Source organism: Saccharomyces paradoxus, chromosome IV (genome assembly GCF_002079055.1).
Source record: "Saccharomyces paradoxus chromosome IV, complete sequence".
In the NCBI taxonomy this organism is placed as follows: Eukaryota; Fungi; Ascomycota; class Saccharomycetes; order Saccharomycetales; family Saccharomycetaceae; genus Saccharomyces; species Saccharomyces paradoxus.
The window spans coordinates 599,937-613,821 of NC_047490.1; the positions used below are offsets into that span (position 1 = coordinate 599,937).

Below are 13,885 nucleotides of genomic sequence, written 5' to 3' on the forward strand. Positions count from 1 at the left end.
CGATGAGCTTCCCAATAAGATAATATTACGGTACGCATATATTGTTTATATATTATTATAAGACAAATAAGAACATTAACGAAATTTTATATGGCTTTATTTAACGTAGAAGGTTGGGCTATTAAGACGAAGACTGTCGCTTTTGATGACAAGACTAAGAAGTCTTCAAAAGATAAAAAAAAAAATAATAGAAAAAATGGCAAACTTACAAGAGAGCAGAAGTTAAAGGAAGAGACGGAGGCTGAGTTGAAGGAGCAAGTGGAAGAGACTCCTTCGGAGGAACCAGTGGCTGAAAACACACAAAAAAATGGAGAGAAAAGTGGCGAAAGCAAAACGAGCAGGAAACGTAAGCACGATGAGGAGGGCGTCCTGGCGCAAGCAAAAGAAAAGATTGAAAAACCTTCAAAGAAGCAACTAACTCCTTTACAACAGAAGATGATGGCTAAACTGACTGGTTCCAGATTTAGATGGATCAATGAACAGCTGTATACAATTACCTCTGAAGAAGCGTTGAAATTAATAAAAGAACAACCACAATTATTTGATGAATATCATGACGGTTTTAGATCACAAGTGCAAGCATGGCCGGAAAATCCAGTTGATGTTTTTGTTGACCAAATTCGTTATAGATGCATGAAACCTGTCAATGCTCCAGGTGGGTTACCAGGTCTTAAGGACAGTAAAGAAATAGTTATTGCTGATATGGGGTGTGGTGAAGCTCAATTGGCATTAGAGATCAACAATTTTTTCAAAAGTTACAATAAGAAAGCGAAAAAATATTTAAAAAGACGCCATAAAGTCCACAGTTTTGATTTGAAGAAAGCTAACGAAAGAATAACTGTTGCAGATATTAGAAATGTGCCGTTACCAGACGAATCTTGTACTATAGTAGTCTTCTGCTTGGCTCTAATGGGCACAAATTTTCTCGATTTCATAAAAGAAGCGTATAGAATCTTAGCGCCAAGAGGTGAGTTATGGATCGCAGAAATTAAATCAAGATTTGGCGACGGCAGAGGTAATGAATTTGTGGACGCTCTGAAATTGATGGGGTTCTTCCATAAAAGGACCTTCGACGACAATAAGATGTTCACAAGATTCGAATTCTTCAAACCGCCTGCAGAGATTATTGAAGAAAGAAGGCAAAAATTGGAGAGAAGACAAAAATTCATTGAAGTTGAAACTGAGAAGGAAGAATTAGAAAAGAAAAGACGGAAAATTGCTGAAGGTAAATGGCTCTTGAAGCCATGTATTTATAAAAGAAGATAGTGAGCGCATTCGACATCTTAATAAAATATTGTTTTCTCCTTTTTGTATACTATAACATATATAAAATTGAAATTTTTTTCCGATAGTGATACACTAGGCGAAGTAATAACAATCACGTAGAAATATCACTTCGCAAGACGCATATGAAATGAAGGTTTTATTGTCTCTGAAAAAAAGATTGGATATTAGCCAGCCTTGAAAGGTTTTCAAAGCCTGGAACAGAAGGAAATGCAAACCAAGAATTGGTATCCTGGCCGTCAGATTCTCCACTGGTGGGTTCCCATCTGTCGCAACAGCGAAATCCATATGTGTTCCACGCGGTCAGGCACATTGCCACGATAACCAAAATCAAGTAAAATATTTTTAATCTCAAAAGACATAACACAGCGAAGACACCCCAAATTACGGGTGTCACGTACATCGACCACCAGAATAATTTAGAATCAATAGCATTTATTGGTGGACCTGGCGCATATTGCTTATATGACTCGAAAGTAAAATTAGAATTTTTGTTCACATCTGTAGAATCGTACCACCAGCGTAATTGAACCAGTTTTCGACCTGTAATATTCTTTGTTAAGTAAAAATCGAAAGAAAGCAAAAGAACGACAGTGATGAATTGAGGCGTGAAATTCAAAAACATAGAACCTATGATGTAAAACACTATAGGAACAGCCTTACCTGCCAAATGGAATGATAGCAGCAACGGGTGCGACGACTTCAAAATTGTGTTGTAGAAATTTCTTGCCTGATCCATCTTTCATTCGTAATTTGAGCACTAGCAGGTTTGTATATGGGTATTAAACTGTAAAGCCCTTTTGAAATCACGCTTTTCTTCATTTATTTCATGTACAGTCAAAATGGGAATGAAATCCCTTTTCACTCAAAGGCGCCTTGCGGACAAATAATAGGGTGGTCAAGGTTAGGTAAACAGAAGCAAGATGCAAAAAAAGTGAATGTGAGGGAGTGTATACATCTATATATAAATATGTTTGATGCATTTTTGTCGCAAAAAAAACACTAGAGTGGATGCTACGTTAAAAATTCAAATTAAATAATGTGTGAAACACTTGCTGTTTTCATGGACAACCATCTCATTTTTTTTGTAAGAGTTAAGTTCAAGTTTAACCTCCTCCATAGCACTATTCATGCTTGGATGTACCTTCATCATCCACAGTAATTTGTGGCGGTTCATAATAAATTCTGGGTTGGCTCTCTCGTATGCATTCGATGACCAAGTACTTGCTAAATATACCTCTTTTGCGAACCGGACATCCTTTTTTATTGGTTTTGAAGCTGTTCCGGCATTACTAAACGAGGAATCTGATAGCGAATTTCTTCGATCTTCAAATTTGATATACTCCCAGTCATTTCTCAATCTATTTACCATGTCGCTCCCAACATGTATCGGTAAGCTTATCGGGTTTGACAAAGATTCTCGCAAATCTGTCGATATGTTGTAAAAGTGTCGCGCAGATTCATTGTCGTTTAAAGAAGGCCTCTTAGAAGATCTCGGTGGTGGCTGATTCCTTGTGTCGATTATGTAGTCACCAAGTTTTGAAAAGTCTTCGATTATGGTCTCGTCGATCAAAACATCTTTAATATTGTCCTTTTCCGTATCTCGACAAGAAGTCTTGCCATCATCGTTGGGCAAGGTCTCGTGAAGTTTTTGTCGTATTTCTAATTGTTTTCGCCTCGAATCGTATTTATTATCTTCCTTGGACAACAAATCATCAAATATTGAATCTGTATCCATCAGAGTTTTATCATCATCGATTTCAATGCCGTCCAGATTTGCATCCATTAGTTCAATATCGCTCTCGATCTCAAAATTTTCATCAGAATGCGTAATAATATCATCGACAGGAATTTTTTTTCTTTTCATATCATTTTTACTATGCCTTGTGTTTGAGTTTCTAGAAGTATACCAGAATTTTTTCAAAACAGAGCCTAGTTTCAACCTCGACGGTGACTTTTTACAACTATTTCTCTCAGTTCCTAAAATAGTCTTTTTTCTTCTATCAAGTAAGCCTGATTTTGTTGGTGACTTAATTTTTTCCTTAGTCGATGGATACAACTTTTCCATATGGTCACCACGATCTTCATTTACCATATTTTGGAAGCAATAAGATATTGTGACAGTTTTATTTTCATAACTGTCATCATCATCAGTTTGACTTTCTGTCAAACTCCTCAGGGTATTAACAGCAGATATTGGAGATGTTGATGAAAGCGAACCTTTTATAGTTGAGGGAACTGAAGTATTCAACTCTAAGCTATTCAAACCGTCATTTATATCCGTGTGGGAAGTAGGTAAAATTGATGCCGCATTATAAGGATTCACAGAATCTTTTGATGAGCTGCTATCTTTCTTCTCGCTAAATTTAAATAGAAAAGAGTTTCTTGGATTTAAGCTTGCCTTTCTCAAGCTGTGAGAGCATTTGCCATCAGGTTTTGGCTTGTATATCTCGCCATTGGGAAATTGGAAACTTGTCTTCATTCTAGAGCGTTGCAACTGATAAGGTGTTAATTCTTTATATACTGCCAGTGTGTTCCGTGGGTTCTGATAATGGTTCGCATAATTGTAATCATTATTGAACCCCTCATGGTAAGAGTTTCTTTCCCTAGCTGTAAATAGCGCAGTTCTCTTTCTTTGCTGGGCGGCTGTCATTGAAGAGGACCTCACTGGAAAATTTCTATCTACAGCCACAGAGCCACGGCTTGTTTCACCATTATAGATGTGCCTCTTCTTATTTGGGCCCAGGTAACTGTACTCTGCATCATTCCTAACATTGAGCTTGGAGAATGTACTAGATAAAGCAAACAAATTCGAAGTTGAGTTCGACCGAGGTATCAATCGATCTGGTATCGGTTGGTTTTCTTGTGAAGATAGATATGAACCTTCCATTATTACCGGTAGCTTGTTGTAGTACCTAATATAATCTATATGGATAATGATATACCCCCTTCCTTCTTTCCTATTCTCTTTTTTTTCTTTTGCGCTATACTATACGTAGGCGGTATATATATTTATATAGAATAAACTTTATGCAGGCGTCTCGTTGAAGTCATCAAGATAAGCCGGGCCTAATAAACTTGTTGAAAGGGCGAGAGAGAAAGTGTTAAAGAGAGGCCAAACCTTTGTGAAACCTGGGGTATGTCGAGCATATAATCAGAAAATTAGACGTGCTACCAAAGGGGAAAATGCTTGGAAAAAAGAGGCAGCGAAAAAGGAAAAGTGAGTGCCCATCTATTTTTAGGCGCTGTCCCGTTCAGGGATCATACTTGTTTCATATTAGTAGCACCGGAGTGGTAGAACAGAAGAATTTAGCAAGGAGTCAAACGTCATAACGCCAAGGGACGGTTTTTTGCGTTTCAACATCGTTTAGGGAGTTTACCAATGATTAGTACAGAGCTTAAATAAAGGTTTCTTACGTTGAAAGGATCAAGTGCCGCGTCTATGCTTATTCGGCAAATAGAAAACATCGCTAATACAGAAAAATGTTGTAACATTATATGGGAAGAACCAAACTCTTGCCTTCCGCCTCTTTAAAGTAAAATATTATATAGGGCTGCTCATATACACACTATACCAATAGAAAAGCTATAATTGAAAAGGGAGTGCACATGATGGATACTACTTGACATTGATTTTTTCAGTCTGGTGCCGTTGTTTTATTTTATTTTCTCAATTTTTTATCTCCTCTAAACAATAACGTATCTAATTGGAATATGAATCAACTTAATGGCATAACCAATGATACCGACTGCAACGAAACCAATACCGACAGCCTTAACAATCTTGGTGTATTCCTTCAAATCAGGTTTCTTACACTTGGCCAAGAATTGAGTACCTTCTCTGACAAATTCTACAGGTGCTTCAACCAGCTTTTCAACCTGGTTGTTGCTCTGCTTCTTCTCTTCACCCTTTTCACTAACTCTGGCCATTTTCTTTTCTAATATTATTCGTGATTCTATCCTTGATAAACTAGCGCAGTGGGGACAATGGACACGAGTTATGGACAATATAAATGCCAGTTGGTACTGTTCTCCTAGCTTTATCACTAGTATTCTTCCTTTTCAAATGAAAAAAAATAAAAAAAAATCGTTGCGAGGAAAAAGGCGACGTGTTTCGCATTTTCACTAATATTCATAGAGGGTAATGATTTTCTCGTACTACACATATACAACTACTATTTATATGAGAAACTTACAATTACCTGCATAGACCACTGCCTGAAAAGATCAAAATCCTTTCCATTCTTCAGCTTCTTCCTCTTCAGATTCGTCACTGGGATCATCCTGTTGTGTTTCGCCCTGAAAAATATTCCAGGAAACAAGTCTGGTGTCACTGAATAGGTCTTCTTTGATCTTCTCCCTCAACACCTTGCTGTTGTTGTAATCTGCCACGATATCCTGGAAAATTGTGATAATATCCGCTAGTGGTGTTTCTTTTGCGCTCTCTGCGATTTTGCACATCTGTTCTTCTTTCTTTTCCTCGTCCTCGTCTTCGTCGTCTTCATTCTCATCCTTAAGCAATCTCTCCCATTCGTCCAACAGAATATCGACAATATGAATTGGAATCCCTGTGTAGACCTTTGGACTTCCGCTCAGAGGTAACCATCTTAATACCTTCGTAATATACTCGTCGACTAATTTATTGTCCCAGTTTCTGGACTGCAAATACTTCAATTGATTGAACAATACCCTTCTTATCAATAGAAGATATTTATCCAATCTATATCTATCAATGTTAAACCATTCAAAGCACATGACTTTCCAGAACCCTTTACTGAACTTGATAAATGCTTTATCGTTTATGGTCAACTCATCTGGATTGCCATTGTCCTTAGGATCAAAATATAATCCATGCAATTCGCCTAATTCATTGGCTAAACGTTGTTGTGGTCTAGGACGGTCACTAAACCACATGGCATAGTAAAGACCCTTCCAAAGTTTATTGAACTGTATTTGTTTGTTGTCTTTGAATTGTTTAGCGGTTAGATATTTCTTTAACGCTTCAAGCGCGTTTTCCCTAGTCTTTCTATTGTTCGACGATAATTGCTTAACAAAGTTCGAAGTCTCCATTGCTAAGATTTTTGCTAAAATTGTTAGTGTCTATGTAGTGTACTATGCCATGGATGCACAAAATATATACGTTTACTCAAAAATGCAGTTTAGATTTGATAATTTTTTTCAGCTCATCGCATTTTTTTTCTAAATTCTTTGCCTCTCGTGCTCCGTGACTAGAATATCAATAATGTCAGAATTCAACCATATAAATCTTTTAACTGTTTGCGTTGTTCCTCTGATTGCTTTGTACCACTCACTTTCTTGGCTTCCAATTCTCCAATACTGACGACCTTGGGCTCTCTGGACCCTTCTTGCTCCCGTTTTTTTTTTAGATATTCATATTTAGTAGGATTGGCGACTAAAACATGTTGTACCTTTTCCTTATCCTCAATTTCATCACGTATCCCCATTTCCTTAGCATGTGATCTAGCAAAGTGGTTTAATTCATTTAACTTTAAGCCTTCACCTGTCAAATGTCTGTGGAACATTTTTGATTTTTCATCAACTGCGCCCAGCGTTTCAGTCTTATACAATCTTGATTTAGGATCATAATTACTCTCCGTTGAATTTATATCGTTCAAATACGCAGCCCTATCTTCTCTCAACCTCGTTGATGTCCTATACAACTGAGAATTGTCTGAATCATCTTTTTTGAGTGAACCCACGGAGTCCTTGTAAAGTTCTAACTTCATCAACTCTATCTCTTCGTCCGTATCCCAAAGCGTTTCATCGGTTTGGGATTTGTCTTTGGCTATTATGTTAATTTTTCGATCACGCTCCCACTTACTTATCAGTTCATTATATTCTTTCCCTGAGTAACCGTACCATCTATCTTTTCTAGAGTCCCAGTCGTCATCGGTAGCTCGTACTAAAACAGTGCCATTAGCCTTTTTTGAATTTAAGTCTGGCATGACCTTCTGTGCCTTCCGAGGTCTTTCCATGCAATCTTTCTCCTTATGCCCTATTTCCCCACAATTTCTACAGAACGTCAGTGAATGAGAATCTCTTGCGGTTATTCCTTGGGGTTTGATTAGTTTGAACTCATCCTTGATACCCATGCCAATTTTTGGTTCTGAATTATTGTCAATATCTAAAGCTCCCCCTTTTGCTTTTTGCCTATGATGCACTAAATAATCGCTCTTTTCTCCTTCTTTTGCTGTGCTCGTGCCAATATTGCTGGTCTCCTCATCCTCTTGTTTTTTGGTGGTATCCTTATAGTACCATGGTTGATTTCTAATATACCTAGGGATATGAATATTTTCATTTTTGTCTTTTGCTTGTTGGAGTTGCCTTTTATTTCGGTTATTGGTGTTTCTATTTTTATTATTTCTGTTGTTATTATTCATTTTCAATCTGATAGTTGTGTATCAGTGAACCGGTATCTTTTCCAGAAGCACTCTATGAATGATATGCAGACTTGGTTTATGGTTCTTAAGTTTACGCAATAAACGAAAGTCTTATTGTTATATGTACAGCTTTTGCCTTTCTGCGCCCAAATGTGATCTGAATTTTTATAAAATATACTCTAAAAACGCTCTAAAAACTCCCCAATAAATGGAAGAGTGATAGTAGTTGCGATCGCTAACTCTTTTTTGGATCTTAATTATTACTGTGAAAAATTAAAAGTTTACAAAAAGAAACCTTCCCCGCCAGGACTTGAACCTGGAATCTTCTGGTTCGTAGCCAGACGCCGTGACCATTGGGCCACGAGGAACAAGATTTCTTGAAAAGTAAGCTTATAAAAGATCTATTCATGGAAGCCTTAAAACGACTACGTTATCTGTTTATCATTCCCTTGGGACAAAAATAAAATATCGAATCGATTAGCAGTCACTTTGCTACGATGTTATTACATACGGTGTCAAGAAAATACATAAACTACAGGACCAATAGAACCTTTTTCAAATCCTCATATAAAATAGCATCAATGGGTACCAAAGTATAAAAACGAAGGAAACAATTACTGGTCTGAGATTCATTTAGTAACTAATTGAAAAAGTAACCATCATAAATCCTCAGCGTATTTCAGGCATTATCTTTTAAGGAATTATTCCGTACCAATGATGAAATCTTGAAAATATCACAATTCAATGATAATAATAAAACGTGCTTCACCAACCGGTACCTTTTAACAAAGAGATCACTTCTCTTCCATGCCTTATATTGTCCGTTTATTGCTTAGGGGTAATGTTATTTCCAAGATGTGCCCACTATCTTTAGTATACACTGCTCAAGAGACGTCTGTTTAGGAACTGATATTAAGTGAAGAATAGTCCTTAAGCTATTTTAAATCTGTCGTTCAAATATTCTATGGAGCCGCTGTCCTTACAATTTCGATTAGTTTCCAGTTAGCCAAGCTGGTTTTTTGAAATTTCTTGACGTCGAAATTTGGGCTAGCATTCCATCATAAGTTCAGTATTATCAGCCTTTGGCCGATGCATCCCTAATACGGTAGCTGATTTTCAAAGTAGACTCCGCAACATTATTACTTCAATCTTGAACTATCCGAGGTGTTGCAGGAGATGCCATGGACGCTGTCATATAAAACCCATGAATTATAATCTCCTGAACCCCACTGACTGTACTAAACGAAGCAAGCAGGAGATGGCTTACTAATTTCCTCATGCCATCGTGAATATATTTTTTCTTGTACAGTACATTGGGTACATATGCAGAACCCTTGATATAACGCTCCTCTTAAGGTCACTGATTAGATATTAGTACTTTGTAAATGACAACCATTTGATGAGACACTAAAAAGACAGATTCCACCCTAGACACTTTATTTTATCGTGGTCATTAACCCCGAAAATGATCGATGACCAATGCAGGGGAGGGACACCTTAGTCTGACATCACTTTCTTACCTAATCAAAGAGATTGGCTTTCATTTGACAGATAAGGTTATAACCTATTTCGAATAGAAAGTTCGATGCAGGCATTCTTAATTTCTTTGTATTTATACTACGTAGAAAATGAATACAAACTTGGCCAGTCGTATCAAGATCTTTTATGAAGACTAATAGTTAGGACACCAAGCATGTTTTGCAAAGACGAAGGTGGTTACACAGAGGATTTGCTTCAAAAAATACAGTAATAAATGTATCTCAAAAATTACCATACTTCTTTCAGGCAATGCCGGAAAAATAATATCAGGAAGGCTCAAGAGCGATTCTTAATTTCTGTGTAAATTCAGTGCAGGTACTTACGTGCCATGCTTTTAAATTACAAGGAAATGAAAGTTTGTGTTTCCCTTGCTTCTGCACTAGCTAATCGGGTGTGAAAGAGTCAAAACTGGCCCAAAAAAAAAAAAGGTAAATAAATAGATAAATAAAGGCAAGATCGAAAAGGCTTATCTTGAACGCTATCAGAAGAATTTAGAAATCCGTTGACTAGCTATTCGTTCACTGTCCTCTTGAATATAACAGAGACAGGGTTTAAGAATTGCTTTTTACCTTTAATTTTTTTTATATATCACCATTCAGCCCTTGTTATACCTTAGACAAGGATAGATACGAGGGGTTGTAAAAGCATGAAATTTGAAGATCGCATATTGAATAAATCAATCCCTGAATGGAAATTTTACAATATTAATTATGAGAAGTTGAAACTAGTCATAAAAAAGGTAACGACTTATGATCATGACAATTCAAATGACTCAGGCATTGAGAAGTTGTTGAGTCAATGTGCAGTAGCCTTCGACCACGAATTTCAAAATGTTAATTTATTTGTTTCTTTAAAGATCAAAGAAATTTCAACACGTATTCTTTCCGTTGAATCCTCAATAATCGATTTTTCGAAGGGCTTAAACAAAAGTTCCAGAAACCGTTTCAACCTCCGCAAATTGAAAATTATCAATGCTCATGTAGACGATTGTAACTTTGAACTACAATTACTGTCAAGGTTTTTGATAATACAAAGGATTGCCTTGAGAAAGTTATTCAAAAAATTACTAAATGAGTTTCCCCAAGACAGTAAAAATCCTTTAACTGCAAATGATTATGTTACATCAATCAGAAATTCAGAGAATTTAAGAAATGGACACGAAGGCATATCGTTTATGAAGCTTGATCTAGATCCATATCTTTTGGAAGTTTCGTTAATTGTTGATGTTTTACATGACTTGGAAAATAAGCTTGAGGATGCCGCTGAACCAGTAGAAGAGCAAAGTCCCTTAAACTGCTCGGATGATTCTGGCCCCACAAGTTCAAGCCCAGAAGCCCATAATTTCTCCTTACCACCATCTCCGAGGTCAATCCCGTTACTTTCAAATAAGAAAACTTCAAAAATGATTGATTCTTCGGTAGAATTTGATACCGCCCTCATTGATAAAGCTGAGACTCTCGGAAGGTTTTTATTATCGTCCGAGGATATAGAGGGATTGAAGTTCATGTTATTAAATATTGGGTTTAGAATAATTGACGATAGTATTATATCTACTTCGAAAGAGATTTTAGACACGACGGATAACATTAATTCAGCAGGCAACAAATCAATAAGATCAGCGAAGTCATTTAATGACTTACAGCATACATTATCCCGATCTAAACAGAAGAACATACTACCATCTGCAGTACAATCCAATGAGAAGCACGTTTCTCTTAGCATACTAGATACTAACGGGAACGAAGGTAGTCCCTTATTACTTACTGATGATAATATAAATCAGCACCCGAACATGATAATCAGCTCTACTACTGAAGATAATTGTATATTAATGTGCCACGTGGGTGGCTTAAGAAATCACGTTGTTACAAATGATTTACTTTTAAGGCATGTCAAGCATATTCTCTTGGCCATGAAGAATGGAAACAATACAAAGAATATTAGCGCTCTCATAAATTCGCTGGATCCATCACCAATCAGTAAGATAGCCTTGGAATGGATTCAGTCCCATCAATTAAGAACCATTGAACCCAAGCTGGATTTCAAGAGAACAAGATTCATATCGGCAGATAATGGGGATATATACTTAATAGCTTTGGATGAATCTATTACCATCGGAAATGTATCTACATTACCCTTTCCAATTTTAGAGATTAAAAAGCTTAGTCGGTCCGGTGGTTTTCCACAAACGACAATTAATGATGACAAAAAGTTTAAACAGTTGATGAAATCATTTGTTACAAATGAGTTTCAATGCAGTCTGATACCACCTGATTTAACCACATGGAAAATATGTTTAGAATTGGTACATTCAAATGAATTGCAAAATGATCTATTTCAACTTTTATTAAGAGATCAATATAAACTAAGTACTGATGATTCGCTCTCACCTGATGAGTTTTTCCAGCTGGGCAAAGATCATTTAGAGGAAGAGTTTGACTTGACTGCGCCAATAAACACTTCTCAGGGAAGTGCTAACAGCGACAGGAGAGTTCGAATTAACAAAAAGTCAAAGCAGCAAGATAAAGAAACTAAAAAGAAACCCATTAGGTATTGGAACGAATTTGATGAACAGGAAGAGGATAATTCGGATAATGCTTTTTACATTGACACTAATGGAAGCAGGAGTACAACAGATAATGAGGAATCCTTAGTTTTAAGAAATTCTCCAGCAGACTATGGGTTTATTTTGTTTAGCAGGAATTTCATTAACCGTACATATGATTTTTGTGAAAAGTTACGGAACTTGATCCGCCACGACAAGAAAACATCGCCAACTTCGATGCACAATTCTAAGCGCCCCCATTATTCAACTAGCTATGGTTCTCTGGCATCATTTAGTTCACGATCAACGTCGGCATCATATGATGACGTTCAAAGATACTTACAATACCAACAGCAAGATATAGAGGATTCGCAATCCATCTATGAATATAGGCATGATGAAGTAGTTACATTTTTATACTTATCTGCATTGCTAACTTCTTGCATTATGGCGAGTGTGTGTCTAGGGATCGTTTTGTCCTTGTTTCGCGGGCAAAATAACAATGAGATAGATTTAGAAATTCAGAATATTCTCATAGCCATTATTATTATTTCCCTATTGGTTTCCCTCATTTTGATATGCGCCTGTTTGTTGTTGTTATTTAGCAGGTTCACTTTGGCACCAATTTGGCATTATCTTGGTTGTTTCACAATGTTTTTCTCAGTTACTGGGACTGTGTGCTATGGTATGATTGAAATTTTCTTTTAATTACTTTGGACTATAAAAGTTCTTCATGTGTACAGTCTATATATAATATGCATATGATGTGGTTACATAGACAAGATGTTCGCCTCGTTTGAAGATCTTCTTGGAGACGTCAGTTTTGCGAAGTATTTTGCAAACTGATTTTATTCAACTTTAAAATTAACATTCCTTGATTTGATCTTTTGGTAGCCGAGTTTTAATAAGGACACAATTATGGTGAATATAAGTGATGAAAAAACCTTTGCACCAGACGGTAGATGTCATATTCCGGCGCTAGTGGTGAATATCACTAGGCGTACTGTCAAAAGGAGATAAAAACGTGCAAACTGAAAAAGAGTTGCGAATGTATTACACACTTAATCTCGAATAATAATCAGGATCTGTTCTAACCACAACTCCGTGGACAGCGTGCAAAGTTTGGGCTCTTGATAATGGCCCCCCATCGGCACTATCATGTACATTCAAATCGTCTGCAAAGCTCGAAGCATCATCAAGGATTGAACAATTATCCAGGTTATAGTTAGCAACATTTTGGTCCTCCTTGCCAATATCTTGTTCGATTTTTTCATCCTGTTCTTCCTTTTGAGTTTGGCTGCTTTCTTCGTCAAAAATATTGCCCTTAGCAAGGAATCTAAACCTACACCACCATATGAAGTGAGACACAAAAATCCCTAATTCCATTCCGGCAACTATGGAGTATAATATGATACCCATGATATCCATATTACCTAGGATAACACTGATAATGGATAACCAAGCTCCCAATGAATCGATGAACAGGAAAGCAAAGTTGATACCGATAACACGACCCTTTCTTTTGGCTAATTCGAAGTAGGGTGGGAGCAAACCAACAGCTAACAAGACAGATGCAGAAATACCAAAAATTAGATCGGGCCACTTGACACCTTTCTCGTAAAGGGGTCTCAGCCATAATATAAAGCCAACTTCCATACCAACATCAGCCGCAATAATAACACCTATAATCAACAAAATTTTCGATCTTGCCATACTTATTGGTGGATAATAGCACGATTGGACAAAACTTATAGAACAAAAGAACATAAAAAGATGTGGTTGAACTTGTAAAATGACATTACCTTTACTAACACAGAAATATATGGCAAATGGGATCCCGGAAACTACCCAAAGAAACATCATCAATGGTGGTAGCCCAGTACAGTCTTTTTTTTTCCAATTATAGATGATTTGTGGAATTAGCTGAACACACCAGCAAACTGTTGCTATAGTGGCCAAAGCAGTAGCAGCCTTCTCAGAGATCATGAGTACCTCCTTTTAAATATATGATATGCTGTGGTACTCCTCGGTATATATTTCGACGGTTAATTCGGAATAGAGACCAGTCGAAAGAAGAAGGCACGCAAGGGAAGCATTCTTTTATATAAGTTCTTGT

At 36.8% G+C, this 13,885-nt stretch overlaps 8 protein-coding genes and 1 non-coding gene across 9 annotated transcripts; 2 read left to right on the forward strand and 7 right to left on the reverse strand.

The window, feature by feature from the left end:
- Positions 1-90: 90 nt before the first annotated feature.
- RRP8 (25S rRNA (adenine645-N1)-methyltransferase) lies at positions 91-1,266 on the forward strand (the record flags this gene model as incomplete). The annotated part of the gene is made up of 1 exon (XM_033909442.1): positions 91-1,266. One exon carries the CDS (start codon positions 91-93, stop codon positions 1,264-1,266), a length of 1,176 nt encoding a protein of 391 aa, XP_033765333.1.
- A 157-nt stretch (positions 1,267-1,423) lies between these two features.
- TVP23 (Tvp23p) lies at positions 1,424-2,023 on the reverse strand (the record flags this gene model as incomplete). The annotated part of the gene is made up of 1 exon (XM_033909443.1): positions 1,424-2,023. One exon carries the CDS (start codon positions 2,021-2,023, stop codon positions 1,424-1,426), a length of 600 nt encoding a protein of 199 aa, XP_033765334.1.
- Positions 2,024-2,311: 288 nt separating this feature from the next.
- AFR1 (Afr1p) lies at positions 2,312-4,174 on the reverse strand (the record flags this gene model as incomplete). Its single annotated transcript, XM_033909444.1, has 1 exon — positions 2,312-4,174. The coding sequence occupies one exon, from the start codon at positions 4,172-4,174 to the stop codon at positions 2,312-2,314; it is 1,863 nt and encodes a 620-aa protein (XP_033765335.1).
- A 797-nt stretch (positions 4,175-4,971) lies between these two features.
- Positions 4,972-5,214, reverse strand: SSS1 (translocon subunit SSS1; the record flags this gene model as incomplete). Its single annotated transcript, XM_033909445.1, has 1 exon — positions 4,972-5,214. The coding sequence occupies one exon, from the start codon at positions 5,212-5,214 to the stop codon at positions 4,972-4,974; it is 243 nt and encodes an 80-aa protein (XP_033765336.1).
- A 297-nt stretch (positions 5,215-5,511) lies between these two features.
- On the reverse strand, positions 5,512-6,354 carry RRP1 (Rrp1p; the record flags this gene model as incomplete). The annotated part of the gene is made up of 1 exon (XM_033909446.1): positions 5,512-6,354. One exon carries the CDS (start codon positions 6,352-6,354, stop codon positions 5,512-5,514), a length of 843 nt encoding a protein of 280 aa, XP_033765337.1.
- A 182-nt stretch (positions 6,355-6,536) lies between these two features.
- On the reverse strand, positions 6,537-7,685 carry SLU7 (mRNA splicing protein SLU7; the record flags this gene model as incomplete). The annotated part of the gene is made up of 1 exon (XM_033909447.1): positions 6,537-7,685. The coding sequence occupies one exon, from the start codon at positions 7,683-7,685 to the stop codon at positions 6,537-6,539; it is 1,149 nt and encodes a 382-aa protein (XP_033765338.1).
- A 295-nt stretch (positions 7,686-7,980) lies between these two features.
- Positions 7,981-8,053, reverse strand: SPAR_Dtrna11R. Its single transcript has one exon. It is a non-coding gene; the product is annotated as a tRNA-Arg (tRNA).
- A 1,817-nt stretch (positions 8,054-9,870) lies between these two features.
- VTC5 (Vtc5p) lies at positions 9,871-12,477 on the forward strand (the record flags this gene model as incomplete). Its single annotated transcript, XM_033909448.1, has 1 exon — positions 9,871-12,477. The coding sequence occupies one exon, from the start codon at positions 9,871-9,873 to the stop codon at positions 12,475-12,477; it is 2,607 nt and encodes an 868-aa protein (XP_033765339.1).
- Positions 12,478-12,822: 345 nt separating this feature from the next.
- On the reverse strand, positions 12,823-13,755 carry ILT1 (Ilt1p; the record flags this gene model as incomplete). Its single annotated transcript, XM_033909449.1, has 1 exon — positions 12,823-13,755. One exon carries the CDS (start codon positions 13,753-13,755, stop codon positions 12,823-12,825), a length of 933 nt encoding a protein of 310 aa, XP_033765340.1.
- Between the last annotated feature and the right edge of the window lie 130 nt (positions 13,756-13,885).